The sequence below is a fragment of the Carya illinoinensis genome, chromosome 1 (genome assembly GCF_018687715.1).
Source record: "Carya illinoinensis cultivar Pawnee chromosome 1, C.illinoinensisPawnee_v1, whole genome shotgun sequence".
Lineage (NCBI taxonomy): Eukaryota > Viridiplantae > Streptophyta > Magnoliopsida > Fagales > Juglandaceae > Carya > Carya illinoinensis.
The window spans coordinates 52,315,765-52,338,644 of NC_056752.1; the positions used below are offsets into that span (position 1 = coordinate 52,315,765).

Genomic DNA, 22,880 nt, shown 5'->3' on the forward strand with positions numbered 1-22,880 from the left:
TTTCTTTTCTTTTCTCTTTTCTCTTTTGTTTTTAGTTTGTCCGGCATACATTGTGCAGCTTTGATCACTTGGGTTGACCGTTGCTTAGGACGTGTGACCATCACTGCATCCCTCTTGGCCATGTAATTTATTGGGCAGATAGTCTCAACATTTATGCTAAGGGTGTTCATATCCGGGTCCATCGCTATGGAGTTGTGGTCGGAGAAATAGGTGAGATGCTTTGGGCAAGACATTGGAGGCTGAGACATTGGAGGCTAAGACGTGTGACTGCCCACTGCATACATGTGGTCAAGATGGGTAATTGCGTGGCCCGAACGAGTTTGTAACCGAGCATGTAGTTGAGTCCGTGAAAGGTTGGCGAGGAACTCACAGCTATCGAGGAGTTTAAGTTGTGACCAAGAAGTGTGATGCAATGTAACTTGGCCGAGGAGGGTGTGCTTGCCACAATGTGGTTGAGCAGGTGAGGCTGTGTCACTCATCCCATGGGTGTGGAGGCGTGACGAGTAGGGAGGTTTCCCATCGGCATTTTCTATGGTTGAGGAACACTATGCCGACGGGGTGGTGGCCGTTGGAGGACCTTAGAGTCCGTAGGCAGCCAGTGAAGTGATCACCTTGCATGCGTATCCCCAGCACACAAAGCATGTTGCCCCTGTGGACGAAGGTCACTGTAGTAGCGGTAGAAATCACCAACAGCTAAATTGTGATTGCCAATGGGACAAGGGGCTCACGCCAATTCGCCATGAGCTTTTCATCAGTTTACATGCACTAGATGCGGGGCTGTAGGCCACCTCGTGTCCACCATAATTGGCAGGGACCACCTTTGAGCCGGCAAAAGACACCAACAGTCTCAATGGTGACCATCGGTGGGGACAGGGGAAATCACAACAGTTTGCTATGAGCACGTTACGTGTTCAAGTCGTGCAAGGACATGGGCCACTGTTGGCCAGCTTCGGTGGTCTAGACCACTCAAGAGAGGACAGACAATGCAGGCAGCCACATGATGGCAGCCGGCACTCTCCCCTTGTCACGCCATGGGTGGGTCGAGTAGTTTTGGTCACGTGCAATGCAAGGTGCACAAGGGGTGCACTGTTCATGGCCCTGCCGGACGAGGGCCACCGTGGTAGAGCCAGAAACTACCAACGATTCAAGTGGTGATTGCTAGCGGGTCAATCAGGCTAGCAGGGGGTCACCGTGAGCCTCTGGGTGCACCACAACAATGTGCACCCATGGTGCACTGTTTGTGCGTAGAGTGCATTTAAGTGAACAGTACTCCCCCCTCTTTTTGCCTAGTGCTCCCAAAGTGCGTTGAGTATTTGTAACTTAGGTGGCGAGTAAGTCGGATTATGCCTCAGTGAGAAAATTTTCACTCACCCTTTTGTTTACAATAGTGTTGTTAATAAAAATAAAAATTTGAAAGGCCGATAATACTTATTTGGAAGAATTTAATCTGCTTGTTTGATGATTATTTAGCTTCCCAGAAAATCGTCATTTTCCCACTTCCGATGTAGAAAGTAAATCAGATCCTATAGACAATGCCAATTGTTCACACCTAAAAATAACGCAATAAGTCGAAAAGGGCGAAAGAGTCATCCCCGGCCAGTTGAGACAGTTCGAACCTCAATTATTGTGATTTGGAGCCCACGCTAGTGTTTAGGTGCGGCTATATGGTGCCCCATCCATGGCAGTGAATAGAAATGAATGCATGGAAAATAAAGATAGTGAGACACATAAATTTATACAGTTTGATGTAATTTACAGTCTCTCATAGTCTCTTATCCTCACTATATAATGGAGATCAGAGATCTATTTTCTGATGGTGACCTTATCGTTGGTGCTCCAATCGTGAGGTTGAAGAAGCACCCCCCGAGAAAGTTGAAGTCTAGATTGAAAAATCATCCGGAAGATGCCCCCGTGAAGTGGTCTAGTCTTTTTCCTTTATCCTATGTCTATTTTCTTCTTTACATTACATCTCCTCTCATTTATGTCACATATTCTCTTTTGTTTCGAACAACTTTTCTTTCATTAGCATTTTGTCACCTCATTCATTTTCTCTTTCTTTCCTCCAGATGAGACTCTATACATTAGGCTGAGTTGGAGATCCATTATAAGCTTGTGGTATTTTATCCCCTCCAATATGAATAAAAATTGAAGATAGAAACATGTACAATTTGGCCTTTATCTTACATTAATTGACGTATATTTTAATTAACTTTATAGATTGATTAATTAAATAAAAATCATTTAGAGTAACAAACTGTAATTGGTATGATTGTAAAGAAACACCGATATTTTTTTAGATGAGTTTTGTCACGTACAAATAAAGTCACGTATTATATGTGCACTAATACTGATTCTTTCATATTTAAAATTTAAATCAGTACTATTTTTAATAAAATTTATTTTTTAATTAATTATATTAAATTAATACATATATTAATGCGCCTTTATAGTTATAACTAGATATTTTACACCGGGGATCAAACAAAGAAAGAAGTTATGGACGAAAACTTGCCGCATCTTAAAAAGTTAATGACAAGATGTGCAATTCGAAGAAAACCATGTTTTGGATGATTCATTCAAGTTGTGCCAAAAAGTGGACGGTAGGTGATGGGACCATATGCTGAGAGTGATGACACATGTATACATTTTCTCATGACACAAACGTTACGATTTTATCAAATCTAGTCATACAATTGAAGGATAACACTTTGAATCCACAAGTCAACCACATAATGAAATAAATACGAACCAAAAATGGAATAGTCAAATTTGAAATGATAAATATAATTTATCTAAAATAATATAAAGTAAAAAAAAAAAGTGAAATCTTGAAAAAAAAAATGCACATACGAGTCCCACAGGCCACGGGCCTTTTTTACATAGTTGGGCCAAGAAATGGGACAAAATCCACGGGATATAGCCCACACCCTACAAAGTATCAATAAGCTCATTATGTATCAGTACATTAGTCTCAATAATAAAAGTCATGGTTCAGTGGCCCATAATAAAAATCGTGGATTTATTTTTTAAAAGGCTTTAGTCAAAGTAATTTTGCTTTGTTTGGCAGGAAAACAAAATGGGAAATAAAACATAAAGTACGTGGAAATGTAGAAGCCAAACAACCGAATAAGATAATTCAGACAATAAAATTAGAAATCCATTTCCCTGCACTGAAAACGTGGGTTCGATCTCTGTCTTTATCTGTTTCATGACGTTTAACAAGCAAATTGCAAATTGTTCGTATTCTTCCCAGATCAGTAGAAATAGTGAGAGGCCGAAAAGAATCTTCTAATAAGAGAACAGACTCACTACTAGTTGGGTCCTAGAACTCATTAGAACCACCATCAATTTAAAGAATATATGTATGTGTGTGTGTGTGAGGAGGAAGGGGACACAGTTTGCCTCGTTTTGATGTACAGGATCGAAGCCAGGCCAGCAGTCACTTGTTTTTTTTTTTTTTCCTTTTCCAAGGCATTCTTTGGTTTTACTTGGTTTTTTCTACGGCAATCTGTTAGTTAATAATTACTTGGGTTTGTCGCAAAAGCCATCGTGCATTGCCATTGACGTTATCTGGATCGAGAACTGTAGGTAAAAGGCATAATCTTTTTATGTTTAATATTAATGTTACCTAGTCGTGCAGTAATTTTTTTTTTTTTAAAAAAAGAGATTTATTATATATTAAAAATTAATTTTTTATATAAACCTGTATTAATTTATTTTAAAATAATTATGTAATGTTTACAAACTCTTAACTATAAATATCACTTAAAAAAAACTCTATTCTTAAAACATAATTTTGAAATGAGCATGAAAATAATTTTGTGTCTACTACCGTCTACCGTCGGTATTGTAAAATAGACAAAAAAAAAATTCCTTTGTTGCATTTTACCGGTCAGTGGGAAGAAGTAGTATCTTGGAAGAGAGGAAAGGTCGTCTGCTTGAAAAGTTACTAGTAATGTATATCAATCAATCAGCCGCATATGTATCTGGGCAAGACCAGGTTCTGTGACTTGGGACTGTTTGAAATTGGGTAAACTTTTTGACCGTGAGCCTTTAGAGTCGGAACCCTGGCAAGCTACTCTTGAATGACTGATTGATATGTCATCTCCGATAGAACGACAGTGATAGTTCTTAGCCGTTTTGTTCAGGTTTAACTTACTACTGAGTATTTAATTGTTGATAAAACGACACCTCTAATATATATATTTATATGTCTTTTCTGACTGAGCAAGTGACAACTCGAAGAGAAAAGGCAGTTATTACTTAGGAACTAAAAGCTGATAGGCTTTCGTACTTTTACATTTACATGAGAATCAGAAATTCAGTACTGCAAAACTAATGAGGGTTCATTCGCATTCAAAGCCACGGCCGCGCATGCATTATTCCAAAACAGATAACAACTCTATGTATTGGAAATGGGTGAGCAGGTGACCGTAGAAAGATAACCCCCACCTCTAATTTCTTCGCCGGTCTCTCACATGTACTACAATGTTTTAGAGGGTTAGCTTGGTTTTTAGCAAAGAACCTGAAACAGAAAGGCGGCACTGAAATAACCCTCGTTATTTATGGCATGCTTTTAGTTTTGCATTGGGTACCTCACACCAGCTGCCAAAACACGTTGCTGTTCAATCTGCAACATGAAAGGACCATCATGGCGTTTGACTTTCGTATTCAATGGAGGAGGTAAGATGAAGAAAAGATTGAGAGATTATAATGCAAAAGAAAAGGAAAAGGGAGTTTGTGGTTGTGGATGTACTTGGAACAGTTCGTGCAACTTGTTTTTGAGGTAGCAATACTCATGCTCTAGCAGCTCCAAAGCTCTCAAACACCTGAAGACAAAAAATCCCAAATTGTAAAAATTCTCTAGCAGCATTTGCAGCGCTAACTCTCTACTCTCTAGGAGTAAATATCCAAAAAAGCAACGCTTTGTCGTGCACTCCTCTCACTACAGGGAGAGAGAGAGGGTGGCAAAAAAGTGAAAGGGAAAGGTGCGAAAGCACGAGTCCAGAGGAGGAAAGGGCGCACCCACCCGGCACGGTTGTTCTGTTCAGAAGCAGCGCGAAAGGCGACGCAAACGTTTCTGACTCTTTTGGCACCTATGCTCGAGCTGCTACCCATAAACTGATTCAAATGGATTCCCATTTTCTTGTAGTCCGGGAAGTCCCTCTCCATCCTGTCGCATCACAAAGACAAACGCAATAACCAATTTAACCCCATTATAATAATCAGAACAAAACAAACGTTAAAATTCAAATACCTTTTACCATAACCCGTTTGGGCAAAACCAAATGTTGCTTGTGTAAGTGTGGGTGCGTGCGTGTGTAAGATATAGAGAAGGACTCACAGCAGTCCTCTGAGGTTTCTTAAGAGCTTCTCAGACTCATGAAAATAGATGTTAACAACCTCACAGACAAAGTTCGGAGAGGTCTCATCTTGAAGCTGCTGAAGCTGCAAGAATTGCTCATCCAGCACACCCTGCAAAAACAAACCACCTGCAACCGTTATATATCTTCCATACACGACCGAAGTACCATAGATATAGAACTCGAAAAAGCAATCAAAATTGTAGCTCTTTGCTTGACAAAAGTATGCAATATATAGAAATGGAGATTTCAGTCTGCTTTTTATCATTTTCCCCGCAGAGTTTGAGAATTCAAGTGATATATACTGGCATTGGAACGACAATAACTGAAAGAAAATCATCAAAGAAACGAGAAAGATTACCTGGTGGAAGAGTAAGGCGAGCAAACGATTCATGTCGGCCCGCAACCGATCCGCACCCAACCCAAGCATCCAAATAGGAAGACCCGTCTTGGCTAATCACTCTTGAACCCGAAAACAACAATAATGAAGTAGCTAGCTAGCTTGGCTTTCAATCCCCTACTGAGAGATTTTTGGTTTCTTTTCTTCCTTCACTTGCTTCGGGGTTTAGGGTTTTGTGTACTTCAGGAGCGCGAATACAACCTGGTCGTGACAACTATTTAAAGGCAAGCGGTGGCCTGGACCCCACCGTTGCAACAGCTAGCCCGAAAGAATCCTCCCAAAAGTCACCATAAAGACTATTTTTACACGCACCAAAAGTTTTGGGCACTTCTTACTTGTTTTTTTATGAGTGATACAGTCATACTTGTTATTTTTTTAAAGAGAGTAATTAGCTATATTAGTAAAAATTAAATTTTTTTTTACGTATATCTTATATTTATTTAATTTTAAAAAAATAAATTTGCGATGTTTACAAATTATATGACTGTTAATATAATTTTCCTTTTTTTTAATAATACTTTTATTATTACATACGCTAGATGAATGTATCTGTATGGAGGGAGATTACTTGCTTATCTTGTGGTGCCAACAAAGGTGCATGGCATGTGAGTTTTATTCATACATAAGTTATACTACCCATCGTCCCATACTAAATATTATATATATATTTCATTTTATATATTATATTTTTTATTTTATTTTTATTAAACTAATTAAATTGTTTTAGTTATCATTCATATATTATATACTTGTTTTGAAAAAAATTAAAATAAATATAAGATGTGACATATAAAATACTGAGTAGAATTATTGTTTCAAGAGATGTTAAAAAAAAAAAAAAAAAAGAGTAGAGTTTTTGTAAGATTGAAGAAGAGGAGTGTCACGCACGAGACTGAGAGTGGGTTGGAATAAATTAGAAAATGGGGAGGGCGTGCAGTTTGGAACTTATCGAGGTGAATGCGGGGTATCTACCGGACCAGCCTACAAACCACACTTCTCTCCGAACTGGAATAAGCTGAAGGGGATGGTCTTTACCTGCTGTCCCCGTAACCGGTCACCTCGCGTGCTGTCTGTTTCTGACAGAGCGGGGCGGCGTTGTGCCCTCACTCCCACCCGACAACTGCCTGTAACCGGCGATTGTCAGTCACTTCACCTCACCTTAAATTGATATAGAAGAAAATATGAAACAATTCCTTTAAAAAAAACAAAACAAAAACTGCACAGAACCTTTTTAACTTTTTTTTTTATTATTTAAAAAAAAAAAAAAACTGTCTCGCTTTCTTTATTACACTCTGCCAAGCACATCCTCTGCTTCACCTTTTCTGCCTTCACTTCATTTTTATTTTATTTTGGGTCTCTCTCTTTGTTCAGAGAACAATGTTTGCATTCGTTTTTTACGGTTATGGCAGAGCCTGGTGTGAGCCTGCATTGAAGTTTGGGGAGGAATAGAGCGCCCGGTAAAGGCTCTGGGTGGAGGTGGCGGTGACATGCTACCTACACATGAAGTCATCTTGACACGTGGCAAAATGGGTAATGCCTTTTAGTCTTTTTATTTTTGTGTGGGTGGAGGAGGATACTTGAAACGATAATCATGTTATCATTCCTAAGTTCGTCTCAATTTAAACGTTCATATATATATTTTTTAAAATTTTTATTTAATGATTACATAAGTTTTCTTTTCTAATCTAATAATTAAATAAGTTACTATTAATGTATTGATTTTTTTAATATTAATAAATTTTTTAAAAGTACGATTTACACTAAATAGCATAGCCGATGGGCAAATTTAGATGGCATAGAGCACAATAAATTATTGTATTAGCTATAAATTGACAAGTCACGATTATCCTTATAAAAAATTAAACTTTACGTAAATAATAAAAAAAAAATCTTCTTTATTAATAAAATTTATATTTTTATAAAAAAATTTATATAAAAGTTATAATTATTTAGAACTTATAACTAACATTAGTTTAACACTTTTCAACTTGAAATTGATGATGATAGGACTTCTCAAAAGGGATGGTGGGAGGTATAATATGTATTACTGCACAAATCATTCAGTATCTCATTACATAATCAGTACGGTATTAGGTCACCCAGGAACATTAACGTTGTCTCCCTACTTGTTGCTAACTTGCAATATGTATTATTGCACAAATCATTAAGGTATCTCGTTGCAATATGTATTATTTTAACTAGCTTCTTTTATTATTAGGTTATGCTTAGTTACTGAGATTTTTCAGATAAAAATTTTGAGTTTTAAAATTAAATATTATATTTTAATATTATTATTATTTTAAGATTTGAAAAATTACAAAAAAAATAAATTGTTTATTATATTTTATATGAAAATTTGATAAACTGTAATTATGAGATGACAATTTTACATTTAAGATAAAAATTCTTTATGGCCAAACAGTACCTAAGAGTTTTCGAATTTGGCGATAGGATTGTCAAGAGGAGTTGGTGCACTTTTCCAACAGTTACTTTAAAACAAAATGCACAATTTATAATCACCATGGCCTACTGTCATGAAACTACAATCCCAATCTCGGATTGTATAAAAAATGCTATTTTGTGCAACTCTCTCCTAGTAAGGAAAGACATAAAATATTTATTTGTTTCTAGGGTCATTTATTTTTCTTATTATATAGTGTTGTATTGGTTAGAAAATTGTGTTTGTCGAAGTTCCCTTACCCCTTACTCGTGTATTTCTGTATCCCTTAATTATATGATTGGCACTATAGCCACCAATGGAATGTCTCAAGAAAATGTCCCGATAAGTGCATTTCTCTTTTTTGTTTTTCTTTTTTTTTCATTTATTTTTTTAATCATCATAAATTTTTTTAAAAAAAATCACAATATCATTAAAAAACACTTCCTTAATCATTATATAAAAAAAGTGTCGGGACCAACCTCTTGGTAAATATAGCATTTTCCTAATTATAATATATCGAGATTGCTTAAGAAAAAATTGGTGAAAATAATTACAAACAATCTTTCTCTTTAATATTAGGTACATCAGAGCCAACTCTCTTAATTTCATTTAAAATTAACGTTAAAATATCCCATACCGTGTGTAGCTAAAAAAAGGAGTTGAAACCAACCATTCAAATAAGGTTAGATATATTTATAGTCCCCAAGTTTCATGTATTTTTTTAACAAAAAATTTATGTGAAGTTATTTTTACGTATTCTTTGTACACTCTATTAATGTAATTAGTTGTATCATTTTTTTAAAGATAAAATAGCTACTTTAACAAATCATGTCAGTTGAATACGTAAAAAATAAATAAAAATAATTATATGTAACACAATAAATATGTAAAATTTATGCATTATGATATTATATCTAATATTAATCTTCAAATAATTTGTCACGGATAAATAATAAAAACATAAAAGTACGAAAGAAGATGTTACATTGACAAGGAAACTCGTGCGTAAATACGCTAACATACATAAATGATCCCCAAAAAAGGAACATTTCCAGAATCGTATAAGTTTTCTTTTACTGTTGAATTAATCGAAGACCTCAATTCGTATCAATTGGAATGTACCGTCCGTTTCACTTTTGTCCCACTCCCACCTGAACGAAAAGACCATCCATAACTAAAAAATTCCACTTCAATAATATTGTCTTTTGTCCTTCTTCGGCGAATATATGATTTTCGGTAGCAACACAATTAAAGTGGGTTAAAATTAATAATACACGCTTGATCTTCTCAAATATTTATTTTTGGCTCAATCGCTGTTATGGTATAGGAATATATAATATATATATATATATATAAGAAAAGTATTACAATTATTAAAAAAATATATACAAAATTTAACTCATAAACGACGGTTCATATGATACATTAAATCTATTTTATAATAAAAATAATTTTATAATTTAATATATTATATCAAGTCACGTTAATTTATGAGTTTTATTTTTATGAAATATTTTGATATGCAATATAATGGTAGTGTGGATGTACATTATGTTATGTTCCAAGTGCGTCTCCAATAAGATGATATTTTAATGAGAAATAATATTTACAGTTATAAAATATATAAATATTATATAATCATTTTAAAAAAAAGTGTGCGAGAATTATTCCCGATGCAATTCCTCATAAGAGCCTTTGTGCGCACGAAGTGAAACGGCTCGTTCCGCCCTAAGTTGAAACAAACCGTTCCATTCATCTCAGAAATGAACTCTCCCCCTCACGTGCCAAGTGCCAACTACAAAAAGTGCCAACCAACCCACACGAAAGCACATTGTCTCTCTATCTCTATGCAGATGATTTCCAAAGCCTCAACTGCTACGGATGTCTTTCCTTGCTCTAGGGTTTCTCTTTCTTTCTTTTACATCTGTTGTTTGTTTTGTTTATTATTTTTTTTGCTTTTTGTTTAAATATGTTCAGAGTTATAACACGTCTGTTGCAAAATTTCTTTTTCCTTTCTTTTTGATTTTGATTGACTGTGATTTTGTGGTCTTTCTTCTAATCGTTATGGTGGAAATGTTATCATATGCCTTGAGGTTTTTCCTCTTATGTTGGGATAATATTTTTAACCTTTCAAGAAAATAATGATCGGGATTCTTGATAATAGTTTGATTATTACGTGGTCGGCGGCCGGTGGAGGAGAATACAACATTAATTTTGCCGGACAGAGCTTGGAAAGTGACCGACAGCATTAGAGTTTTACTTTGGACCTGTGTTCTGGTACGGAAAAGAGACAAAATTGAGAGGATCGGAGTTCCCTTCCCGTAAGAAGGAAAGATGAAGTGAATGGTATTTTTGACATTTAAATAAAATTATAGGAAAATTACTTAAGCACCATCTTCGTGTACACACAGGTCTCCAATGGAGATTATATATAGCACGACTTATTAAATAAATATAAGATTTACGTGAAAAAAGAATTTAATAAAATTTTTTATTTTAAAAAAAAAAATTATACAACACTTATGCACTTAACAATTATATATAATATTACTCATTAATTAATACTAATTTGATATTCTGTATATGATACAGAGTTTGCAGGAAACCTAATCTAGATGATGGGTTTGGCCGTTTCAGTTGTGAAGCATGTTAAATTGTTTATAGTTACCTCGATTTACTCAAATGAAAAGCATGCTTTGTACTGACGTAAGCAAGCTCCATAATATTCTTGCTAATCTGAGGTTTGTCCTTGTGTTTTGTCAGATGATAATCATATTAGTTAGTTCATGTATTTTCAGTTCCAGCTAGGGATACATTTCCAATTTCTACGCACACTGGCCCCATGCCAATGGCTGCCGGCCAGTTTAATTAATTCATTAATCTGTCTCCAACAAACAACTGCTAACAGCATGCAGCATGGTATATTAATTATATATTTTTTTAATATTCGAATGGGGGCCGGAGCTGGAAGAAGGTACGAAAGCATGCGAGTCTGTATTGACGTGAGCAGAATCGTGTTGGAGAGGGAGTATATAAGAAATGTCTTGATTTTAGAAAGAACTTTTGAAGGCGATCATACCCATGTCAAAAATAAAAAAGAATGGCTTCCATTTGAATTTACCAAAGTAAAAGAGAAAAGCTTATCCTTAACATAGACTTCATAATCATGCATAATGCTTTTTTGCTCCCGTGCTTACTTACCATAGCCACTATTCAGGCAGAGCAATGTATTCTTTTTGTCCCATCATTCTTAATATAATTCCCACACTTTTGGCTTCGAAATTCCAAATGTTGGGGTAGGGTGTCTCCTTCTTCCATAGACCCTAAAGTTCGTGAATGTCGCTTATATATATATATATATATATATATTCTAGTACCAGCTTAGTTTTCAAGACAATGGCAAGAGCTATGAAGCCCTTATGTGATACATGTCATAAAATAATACAAGAGAGGACTCATTGCTCGAGACATTCTCATTATAATTTTCATTCATACATATATATAGGATGGCTAAAGTTCCTTAATATGGGTACTGTTATTTGAAACTCAAGTTTGATTTTGAGTCAAGAGATCATTAAAGACTCTATGCAGTCAGAGCACATGGTGGGCTTTAAGGTTAGCTCCATGCCTGTCCTTGCAACATATTAAAGTGTTATTCACGACTGTCTTTATGGACACCCATGCTTAGATAATCTATTTTTTAGGGGAAAATGGAACTTTTCACCCCGGAATTACCCATAACTGTTTTTTCAGTTTAATCCCTGAACAATCAACTCTATATAAAGAAAGAATAATCAAGCCGAAGCAAACCGAACCAATCCATATATATTATTGTATGGCAAGTTCGGATTGTCTGTGCGGACCAAGGTTGTCGGGCCCATTTAGGCCCATTATCTTTGATGACAATCCGAATAGTCTTTTAGCCTTTAGCTATTGCTGTTTATTTGATATGCAAAACAGGATAATGTCCCACATAGGTGCTTATATATATGCTGAGTGAAAATACAAGGATTCATTTGTAAATTATGCGGTAACTTCCATAGCCTTGACAAAAAACATCTCCCGATTTCAAGCTAAGTACGTCTAAACTACAAAGCCAACAGTTTCAGCGGCAAAACTTCCTTCGTTTAACACCATTCTCTGCTTTTGGACATCGGTTGGAAACTTAACATCGGTTGCCAATCCAACAAATTGGAGAAATTTTACCACGTACCAAGTCATATCAAACTGCCACCACTCAAGGCCATGTCGAGCAGAGTACTCAAAGGCATGGTGGTTATTATGCCACCCCTCTCCAAATGCAAGCAATGCCACCCACCTTAAAACAATCAGATATTCAAGATTATAGATAAAACTCCCAATTCGAATGAAAAAATTTATGCACATTGGAATGCAGAAAAGTTGTAATTAATACCAGTTGTTCCTAGACAAATCACCAGTGTTCCAAGGTTGCCGTCCCCAGACATGGCAAGCCGAGTTTACTAGCCAGGTTATGTGGTAAACCCATACAGTCCTCACACCCTGCAATGCCAGAAGCAGCAACGCTTAGGATTCTTTATAAAGAATTACAAACAGTAATTTTCAAGTTTAAACAACACAATAAAGTGGCACTCTGCTGTCTTATGTTTACTGCAGGGAAATAGCTCCAATCATCTAACAGTTCAACTACTAGCATTTTTTGATCTTCAATCAACTCCAAGTGCCTGTTTTGCCCAACAACTTTTTCAAACGCCCATTCGCTCTTGGGGACACGGATATCATCCATATCTGGTAGCCTGAAAACATGGCCTATCTCGCATATTGTTTTATTTATCGAAATGAATTCTACGTGATGGACAGAGGGCAAAACTACTTATTTATAGTGTGAGAGGTGGCCACTATATATTCAAAGTTCTGTGTTGTATTTCTAGAGTGAAGGCCCATTAATTGACTCTATGGATTAGATTAACGAAATGAGTTAAGTGCGAAGTCGGCCGACTCGGTCAATCAATCCCGACACTCCCATCCGAGTGCCATGGGATTGAGCTCCAGATGTAATTTGTGACCCAATCTACACGAGAAAGTCAGTTCTTGCAATTAACTGCAGAGTTTCTCTTCATTGAATTGGTAAAAAGACACTACGAACTGATCTGGTTTGAGTTTGATTGATATTTTTTTTTTTGTTTCGTGTTGGAAATACTAGGTAAAGTATACAGCGGAAGCGATATTATTTTCATCGGAAATATTTCAGATCTAGTACAGTTGTTCCACTGATTCTATGGCGTTGTTGTTTATCCAAAATCGTCATGTCGATGAAGGAGTGTGTTACGTGGTAATACCGAAGCAACACCCACAAATTTCACAGCCTAGATGCCAGGACAATAAAAAACTATTTGAGAGAGAGCTTATTGATCCAACTCTCGTATCCAAATGGGGGAGGGGCTACATAGCCCCTCTAGTGTAATCTCCTGGCTAGCCATTAATGGTCAGCCATCAAGTTTCATTAAGAGCCACTTCATAAACTCCCATGAGAAGGGGAAGTGGTGCCCATTCCTTACAGTTTGGAAGTCTCAGACTTTTACCGGATGCTACTCCCAAGCAATTCAATAAAAAAATCCTGAGAGGAAAGAAGAAAAGAAGAATCTTCCTCACCATTCCCCACACAAGGAAGGGGAATCCTCCCGATGCATATAGCAGAATAGCAAGTGCAATTGGATGAAAAACGTATGTCTTTGCAAGAAACCTGTAGAAGGGCTGCTTCTGTAAATCCCCAACATTGTTTGTTCCTCCACACTGCGAACAATCCCACCCAATAAGAAAATTAATCTTCAGAGCATATCACCAATATACATGTTTGTGTTAAGTGTGTGTAAGAAATATATCCATACCCTTTCAATCATATAACTGGTATCGAAGAGCCAACTCATGTGACTAAACCAGAATCCTTCAGTGGGGCTATGAGGGTCTCTCTCAGAATCACAAAATTGGTGATGGTACCTATGTGTGCTTACCCAGTCAATTGGGTTCCCCTGCAACCCAGATGCATGAACGAAAAAAATATACCATAATTCATACATGCTACAATCATTAAAAACCAAAATAAACGCAGAATCTCTCGTTACTATTCACTATGAAATACTCCTTACCTGAAGTGCCAGAGCCCCACAATAGGCAAACGTGTACTCGAGCCATTTGGGAAGCTTGAAACTCCGGTGTGAGAGGTTCCTATGAAATGACAGCGTGATACCAAAGAGACCTGTCACGACGTACAGCGCCGTGGCCACCGAAACGGCACCCCAATTGAATTGAAACGGTGCAAAAAAACAGACGCAATGCATTGCCAAGACAACACCAGCAGTGGCAACATCCCGAGAGTTCCATCTCCTCCCCCAAAACACACTCCTTTTCCGGTTCACGACCACGTCGGATAACAAAATTCTCCCACAATTTGCTGTCGCTGCCGCTGGCTCTGCTGCTTCTTCCAATGCTGCAGTAGTAACAATGGCCGGCGCTCTTCGATCGGCATTATGACGCAAACGGATGGAGAATTCTGGGGCTAGTAAAAACGTTTTAGGTGCTGAGGTGTTGGATATGGCCCGAGGAATGACAAATACGGCCAGTCCCGACCGCTGGGTTCGACGGCGCAGAGGAGAAAAATTGTAGAGTTTGGGATTAGAGAGTGGAGATGTGATCAAAGCCATAACTATTGTATTGGAGGCTTGTGTCGCAAGTAGTTGTGTGAGAGAGAATTATATCCTTGCAAGTGTACGATGGAACTGGGTTACTTTCGTACTGTTGGTGCAGAAAATATCGGCATCTTGCGTCTCTTTTGGAGAGAGTTTTGTGGAGCGTAGCGTTTGCCGCGTTGCCAAAACTCGACTTGCAAGTGGTAAGACAAAGGGAGATAAGGTGGGTGAAGCCTCTTATCTAATGAAGTTGGATCCTTACATATTTTTATTTTTTCGTTCTTATTAATTAGTAAAATTTTATATACCATACGATTCCTATATCACTTTCATCCCACCTGTTTTTTTTTCTTTTTCTTTTTCTTTTTTTTCTAAAAATGGAAAAAAAATATGTATCTCCGTTATTTTCAAAGTGCCAACTATATTGGTACGACAGTATCTCCTCCGTACCGATGGTGTGAATCTTGGCCTAAAAATATGTCAGTATTTGCGTCTTTGACATGGCCTTTTCAAGCCCCGCCGTCCACTTTTGAGAGAGACGAAAACCCACCCGTTACACTACATACTCGTGAGTCTCGTTCTTCTCATTTTTCCTCCACTGCCAATCTGCAACTATTGCATGCCCGTTTACTTTTGCGCTCTATGATTTCAGTTAGGCCGAAAGGTTGTGAACTTTCTATTTCATTCTATGAAACTTTCTGTGGATGAGTTTTTGTTCCTATCTTCAACCATATCATCTAACACCCATTTTGTTTTAAGGCCTATATGGATAAATAATTCAGATGAGATTAGATCTTTTAAATTGTAGTAAAATTTTTGAATTAAAATGAGATGAAATAATTTATAAAAAAAAAAATGTGTTTAAATAATGAACTGATATGAGATAGTTTTTAATTTTTGAAATTTAAAAAATATGTGGATTCCATTATTTTATAGAAAGTCGAATTGTATACTGTTCATGCACGGTTTACTGTCAGGTTTTACTATTCATTATTGTTTATTTACGTGAATATTTTTAAAATTTAAAGATGGAAATATAGTGTATTTATATATAAAAACTATGGAAAATTCTATGTGCAGTCATTTTTACGGACTCCTTTGTGCACTCCACTGATATGATTGGTTGTGTATTAAAAAAAATTAATCCAACCAATCATATCAGTGGAGTGCGCAGAGAGTGCGCAAAAATGACTGTATGTAGCATTACTCAAAAACGATTGTACGGTATAGGTAAGATGAAAACATTTCCATCTATATCCAATAACCAAACCTGACCTAAATAAAAACTAAGTAGATTTTCATTAATACTTCTAATTAAGTTTGAGATTTTCATTGTAATTTTCTCGAGATGTATGAGATATAATCTCATGAAAAATTATTGAGTATTCTTGAAGCACGGACAAATCGTATTTCTATTCTATCATAAGATGTTATGTCAATTTTAATTGACGTTCACGTAAACAATTTTAAATACTTAGTATATTATGATAGGTAAGATATCTGTATTTCTAGAGTAACTTATAATTTTCTAGGAAGGCATATTCCAATCCCTTGTTGGAAAACAATTCTACTACATGTACACGTCTAGTGGACCTTTTGCGCACTAGCTGATCCACGTCAACCATTAAAAAAAAACGTGACTAACCCAACTCAATTAAATCTTCTTGTTCCTCCATATTTACATCAAAGCTTAGATTGTTTCTCAAACAAATGGATGCCAAAGTGCAGGGTAATATGGGTCTTGAGATTTGTAATGAAAATATGGAAGTTTCAGATGAAAATCTTAGACACAGCAGAAAAGAAAGCACATATGAGAGAGAGAGAGAGAGAGAGAGAGAGAGAGTGCTTTGAAGACTTGAGGAAAACTGTTCCGTGAGTATATAAGATGGGTGCTGTGTTTCAGATGAGAAGAATAAAAAAAATTAGAAAGAGATGATATTTCAGATGCGAAGAAGGGAAAGATGAGTGGTAGCCTTTGTGGTTCACTTCTATACGTCATCTTCACACTCTCTTCAACCCAGGAAGATTTCAAACTGAAAGAGTTGTGGATCAGTTGCATTTCAAATTTCAACTGGGACGTTTAATAATAAAACGGGTCGTTTCATTATAACACGTGGATGTACGTGTACGAGGGGATTCTCCCACCCCGTGTGCAAGCAGAGTTTTTTGTTGGCAAAATAACAAATAATGTATTGGATGGAAGAATGGCACCAGATTCTTTATAAACAATTGACCTTTACATAAACAATTTTAATTACTTAGTATATTATGATAGGATAAGATTAGTGATTATTCGTATTTCTAGAATAACTTATAATTTTCTAGGAGGGCATATTCCAATCCCTCATTGGAAAAATAACAATTAATGTATTGGATGGAAGAATGGCACCAAGTTCTCTATAAGGTTTGAATCTCACGAGTCATTTCAGCTACACCTAACCCTCTCCTGTCATTAGATTCCATACCACTGTTTCTGTTCCAATGCTTTGTCAAACATAGCAGCATGCATGCAGTGAATTCCGATGCAATGAGAATAATGGCTCAAGTTGACAGGACGGACAATATCTTCAACCCATTTACAACAAGAAATACTATTTAATGAAATGATCAAATCCACTTTTTTATTTTCTGTTTATGGATAACCTTCAAAATCTGGCTAACCAAAAAAAAAGGCCCCGAATTGCAGAACCTCAAAGATAGATCCAATAAGGAAATAACAAAATTTTGAGTGATGAACTATGGATTTTGAAGGGTCTTAAATGAGCTAAAACTTGAAGTAGTTTGAGTAAATCATGTTGGTTTCATTAAGTAGTTTAGGTTGATTTTTAAATGCCTTAGTGGTTAGACTTCTCAATTTTTTAGCTTGTTCATAGGTTTGAAACTCCTTAAAGTAATAAATAGTAATTTTAATATATTATTCTCGAAATTCATGAGCTTGGGACTGGCTGTTCTCTTCTAAACCGAAGTTTTGTACATGGAGTTTCGAATCGATTCACACCCTTTTTGAAGTAAGTGTCGCTTCATACTTTATAAATAAAAAACTCAACTTACAATTTTATCGTTTAATATCCTCTTCAAAAATATTAAGAAACATTTTTCAATTTGAAAAATACTAGGTTGTCTCCTCAACTTATCCCCTGAATTTGTGTTTTTTTAATATTTAAAAAAAACGAAAGTACACCAACAAAGGGAAATTGACAGAGCTGAGCAACGCACCATTTCTTTTATCTCCATCTTATTTTTTTATTGAGGCGGCGTAACTATTTCATTTGTTATTTTTAAAAAGTAGACATTTTTTCAACATTTCAATGGTGCCATTTAATCAAAATTTGCAAAATATCTATATATGCACCGCCACGTTAGTTTTTGTCTGTCCTCACTTTAGATAGATATTTAGGCACGGTGCATTTGTGGTCGGGCGCTTCTGTCTCTTCGGTTGGATAATATCTCCGCTCATAGTTCTTAATATCTTATTACAGTTTTCTTTGGAGAAGGCACTAAGAGGGTGAGAAATGGCGGCGGTAAACGCTTCGATGATTGCATCTTCCGGACAACCTTTTCTAGGAGTGCAGTCCGTTTCTAATAGTAATACCAGTCCGTCTGTTCCGAACATGCTTGGTGAGTCTCTTTGTTTTGGTTTCTCTTCAGCTGCAAATAATTTCTGGAATTTCGGAAGAATAATTGACGACGTTTAACAAATTTTGTACGAGTATGGACTTAAAATTATTCCACAGTAGCTTCAAAAGATGGGAACTTTACAACCGCATTTCTTGAAACAATACGCAAACTTCAATTGCTACTCATGAAATTCTTCTCTTACCATTGAGGTTCAGACAAGTATTTGCCTTTTCTTGCTGGAAAATTGTACCGGAAACTGTATGTGAAAACTAATTTGAAATGAGATTGTTAGGAAATATAACCAAGAAATAGCTTTTCGATAACCCATTTACCCCGAAAGCAAGATCTTCATTGGGGTTGTTCCACGCGTTCGGTCTTTCCGACTTCAAAGAGTTATTTCGGGACGATTGAGTTTACTAGGAGAGTGATACCTACGATACCCATAGCCCGAAAGCACATCAAGAGAATGCAAACAAAGAGATTGTTTTCTCTGAATTTTTCCTTTCGGAATTTCTTCCCTTAGGAATTTTATAAGCCCAGCTTTTAAGGGCAATGAAGTGGCCGTTTCATGTTGTTTCCTCGACTGCCTTGACATTTTAGTCTAATTGATTGCCTTGATGACTGTAAGAAAAGTTGGCAAGGAGGATCAGCATCACCAAATTCTTGTGATTGGATTGTGGTGTTTGTGAGTTCAGTGACTGCCGGTTTGTATTATTATTTGCACAACATTTTGTTGGCCAATGCTCAAAGTGGTATGCACTAATTTGATTTATTTCTGTTAAAAAAATTATGTCATGGTTTTTTAAATTCCACCCATGGTAGATATTCTATAATTTCCCTTAATGTTTTTGCTTCTTAAATAGTTTGCCATAAGTGAGGGTTTTTAATAAAATTAGGAGGAGGTCACTCATGGACATGTGACCTCTTCTCTTTAATTAAAAAAAATAAAGAAGTTTTCCATTCAAATTTTATGTCAGAGAACTCCAATGATCTAGAAGTTGACTCTCACCCAATATGAAATCGAGAACGAAAAAATAGTGAGGTTCAATGTCAAGTATCATTTCTCATATAATTAAGCCAAATCCTGTTCAAGCTACCAATTTCCTCAACACATTGCTGTATCTCCATCAAAATTTGTGAAAAAACCGGAAACAGGATTGTTCCCCCACAATTCAAATGGAAAATAGCTATAACTTTATTTCCTAGACTTCAAATGCACAATCGCTTCATATTTTTATTTTTTGTAATGCAGCTAGCAGTTTTATTGGTTGTCGATTGCCAAGGTGTTCCCCTAAGAAGAAGAGAATTGTCAAGATTAGTGGGAAAGTGAGAGCTGTGGCAACTGTTGCGACTAATCCTATTGAGGAAATCAAGGAGTATGAATTCCACAAAAAATAAAGAACAAATTTCAGTGTCTTATTTTGAGAAACTGAATTGTGATAATGGTGTTCTGCAAATGCCGTCCTTTCAGGTTTACCCTTCCTACATGGGCTCTGTTTGAACTGGGCAAGGCCCCTGTATATTGGAAAACGATGAATGGTCTTCCTCCTACCTCTGTAAGCTTTGCAAAGCTGTTGAATTAAACTTGCAATGGACTTTTCTTGGTCATGCTCTTCTGATGACAAGGTGCATACAATGTTTCACAGGGGGAAAAGCTAAAGCTCTTTTATAATCCAGCTGCAAATAGCCTTGTTCCAAATGAAGAATTTGGATTTGCTTTTAATGGTAATTTATGATACACTATATGATCTCATATAATTTTTACATTAAGCAGTTTTCTTCTCCATACCAGTTGTGTAGCTGGCACAATGTGAAGGTCGTCATGAAAACAGAAGGTTTATTGCTGAAAGGAAATGAAATTGTCATTTTATCAGTGACACTGCATATGTTTAATTTGATATTTTTTCAATCTTTATAATCAAAAGAACCAACAAATTCTTAGTGCTATAAAAAAAATGAACTCTTTAACAGTTCATTACGGCATGGAAAATACAAAGGAATGATATCATTCCAATCAGATGTCCAAATAACCCATTCATAAATTCAACCAAACATGAAGGAACAAAAAATGCAGTTATATTGACCTCTGCTTTTGCAACTAATCTGTTACGGTTCAATCCAACTGACTTCTTTGAGTTGTGTCCTTCGCAGGAGGTTTCAATCAGGCCATGATGTGTGGTGAGCCAAGGGCAATGCTTAGGAAAAACAGGGGCAAAGCTGATCCCCCACTATATACCATCCAGATATGCATTCCTAAGCATGGTTGGTACTTGTTTACTGACATATCTTGCTTTCCACTATTGCATCTTTCCTCTTTCAGTTGTCTTCTTCTTACTAACGTATCATCTTTTCACAGCTCTGTCCTTGATCTTCTCATTCACAAATGGAGTAGACTGGGACGGTCCTTACAAACTGAAATTTCAAGCTCCAAAGTCATTGCGAAACAAACCAATTGACTTTTTCAACGAGGTATAATATGATACATTCTTTTAGCAGCTTGAATACTGCATCTAGGATCAAAGCAGTTAAGGTTTGCTGCCGAGTTCTAATAAATGAATTTAAAACATGTATTAAACTGGTATATGTCATGTCATATAGTCGGACCCTTCAGGTGAATTGTTGAATCAATTCGAACAAAACTATATTCAGCTATACATTGCACAATATTGTCTTACTGTCAGACACGGTGAAAACTGAGCTTTGAGTGCATTATCACAGGCTCTAGCGGCAGAGTTAAGTAAAGAAGGTGCATGTGAAAGAGCAATCTTTCCAGACACAGAACTCGCAGTCACAAGATGTGCTATGATCGGAAATTTGACGGTTGAAGGGGTAAGTAAATTGTTCGAGTCAGTCTGAACAATTATTTCATTGTGTCTCTAGTTTATGACTTTGATGGATGCAATAACAATAATGCAGGGGGATCGTTGCGATCTCAATCTCATACCAGGATGCACAGACCCTAGCTCCCCCCTTTATGACCCACTTGCCAATGTAGATGATGGCTCCTGTCCACTTGATTGAGAATCTGGTGAATAGTATCTTCCACTCCCTAGCTATACTCTCAGCTCGCATGTAGATATATAATGGAAGCATGTACAAGCCAGGTGTACAAATGCAGCATTAAACAGGGCAAAACAAGATCTTGTTTGGCTAGAAAGCAAGTATTCTAATGTAAACACAACATTGAGCAGGGCAAAAAAGATATTGTTTGGTTAGGTAGAAAGCAAGTACTCTAATTTTATAGCCCAGAAAAGCTAAAGTTACTACTGTCATCACTGCCAACTATCAGAATGGTTTTTCAATATCTAGAATGTAAGGCATGGCCAAGCGAGAGTTGGGCAGAAACTTTGAGTGCCTGCTCTGGACGAGCGATTGGCCCACCCTGAAAGCATAAAAATTGAAAGAAATTGAAATCCCTCTCTCAAAAGAGAGATGAACAATTAGGCTGTGTTTGATAAGTAAAGTTCACATTTACTAGTATTTACAAACAGTTTATTATTATTTACAAACTATTCATTACTATTTACAAATCATTTGAGATCATCTCAGCATCCAAACGGACCGTTAACCTCTTTCGAAAAGTGCAATAAGCTTACATTTCCAAATGGTCATATACGTAGGAATGACTAGAAGTTAAGAATGCAGAGGTTCTGAATATTTTGTCCACACGAGTGCAAGAAGGGAAGAAATGTTTGCTAGTGTAACGAAGAAAAGGGAAAAAGAAAACAACTTGCTCTAAGAATGGTGACAAAATCATTTGAATGACCCATGGACCACAATGGTCCTAAGCAGGGTCCTTAGAATCTTACTAATGCTATGGGTCAGAAAATCCTCTTTTATCTCTATAGGTGACACGTGGTCCAATTAAAATTCATAGATGGATACAGAATGCGATATGATAAGTAAAATACTGGATCGCGTGAAGATCAGGTTGCACTCCGTTGCAGAGCCAGGGTCCGAGGGATAATGCTCGGGAAGGGGAAGCTGTATCTTACATATGTAATTCTATCACGTTTAGTTGACTGAAATTTACTTGGTCTAGAAATGAATGCTTGAATGGTGAATAGTCAAGGGCCAAGGCGGTCCAGTTCCACTACCTCATAAACGATAAAAACGAGCATGTGCATGTCTTCTGTAACTTTGGTCAAATAACTCCTCCTTGCATGAATCTGACCTCCATTTTCGCGTTTTTACCCACTCATGCGAGAGATTCGTGAATGAATAATATAATACACGCACAACTTTTTATCTAATAATATTTTATATTAAAGATATTTTTATAAAACGATATTATTTTTATAAAAATCCAACTCATTTAAAACAAAGGATTGTATGTGTATTATTTTCCTTCGGTAAACATGCATCCCAGGGCTCTTCTACCAACGAAACGAACG

General features: G+C 36.4%; 3 protein-coding genes across 3 annotated transcripts; 1 reads left to right on the plus strand and 2 right to left on the minus strand.

Moving 5' to 3' along the window:
• Positions 1 to 4,258: 4,258 nt before the first annotated feature.
• On the minus strand, positions 4,259 to 5,935 carry LOC122283915 (pseudo histidine-containing phosphotransfer protein 6-like). Its single transcript, XM_043095254.1, has 5 exons — positions 5,725 to 5,935; positions 5,345 to 5,475; positions 5,030 to 5,173; positions 4,757 to 4,829; positions 4,259 to 4,630 (listed from the first exon to the last, which is right to left on the minus strand). Exons 1-5 carry the CDS (start codon positions 5,791 to 5,793, stop codon positions 4,577 to 4,579), a joined length of 471 nt encoding a protein of 156 aa, XP_042951188.1. The 5' UTR covers positions 5,794 to 5,935; the 3' UTR covers positions 4,259 to 4,576.
• A 6,230-nt stretch (positions 5,936 to 12,165) lies between these two features.
• On the minus strand, positions 12,166 to 15,068 carry LOC122283899 (palmitoyl-monogalactosyldiacylglycerol delta-7 desaturase, chloroplastic-like). Its single transcript, XM_043095253.1, has 5 exons — positions 14,329 to 15,068; positions 14,071 to 14,211; positions 13,835 to 13,975; positions 12,618 to 12,724; positions 12,166 to 12,521 (listed from the first exon to the last, which is right to left on the minus strand). Exons 1-5 carry the CDS (start codon positions 14,881 to 14,883, stop codon positions 12,287 to 12,289), a joined length of 1,179 nt encoding a protein of 392 aa, XP_042951187.1. The 5' UTR covers positions 14,884 to 15,068; the 3' UTR covers positions 12,166 to 12,286.
• Positions 15,069 to 18,279: 3,211 nt separating this feature from the next.
• LOC122283932 (protein POST-ILLUMINATION CHLOROPHYLL FLUORESCENCE INCREASE, chloroplastic-like) lies at positions 18,280 to 21,966 on the plus strand. The gene is made up of 8 exons (XM_043095255.1): positions 18,280 to 18,486; positions 19,739 to 19,862; positions 19,958 to 20,042; positions 20,133 to 20,211; positions 20,638 to 20,748; positions 20,843 to 20,955; positions 21,205 to 21,315; positions 21,403 to 21,966. The coding sequence occupies exons 1-8, from the start codon at positions 18,381 to 18,383 to the stop codon at positions 21,505 to 21,507; spliced, it is 834 nt and encodes a 277-aa protein (XP_042951189.1). The 5' UTR covers positions 18,280 to 18,380; the 3' UTR covers positions 21,508 to 21,966.
• Positions 21,967 to 22,880: the final 914 nt, after the last annotated feature.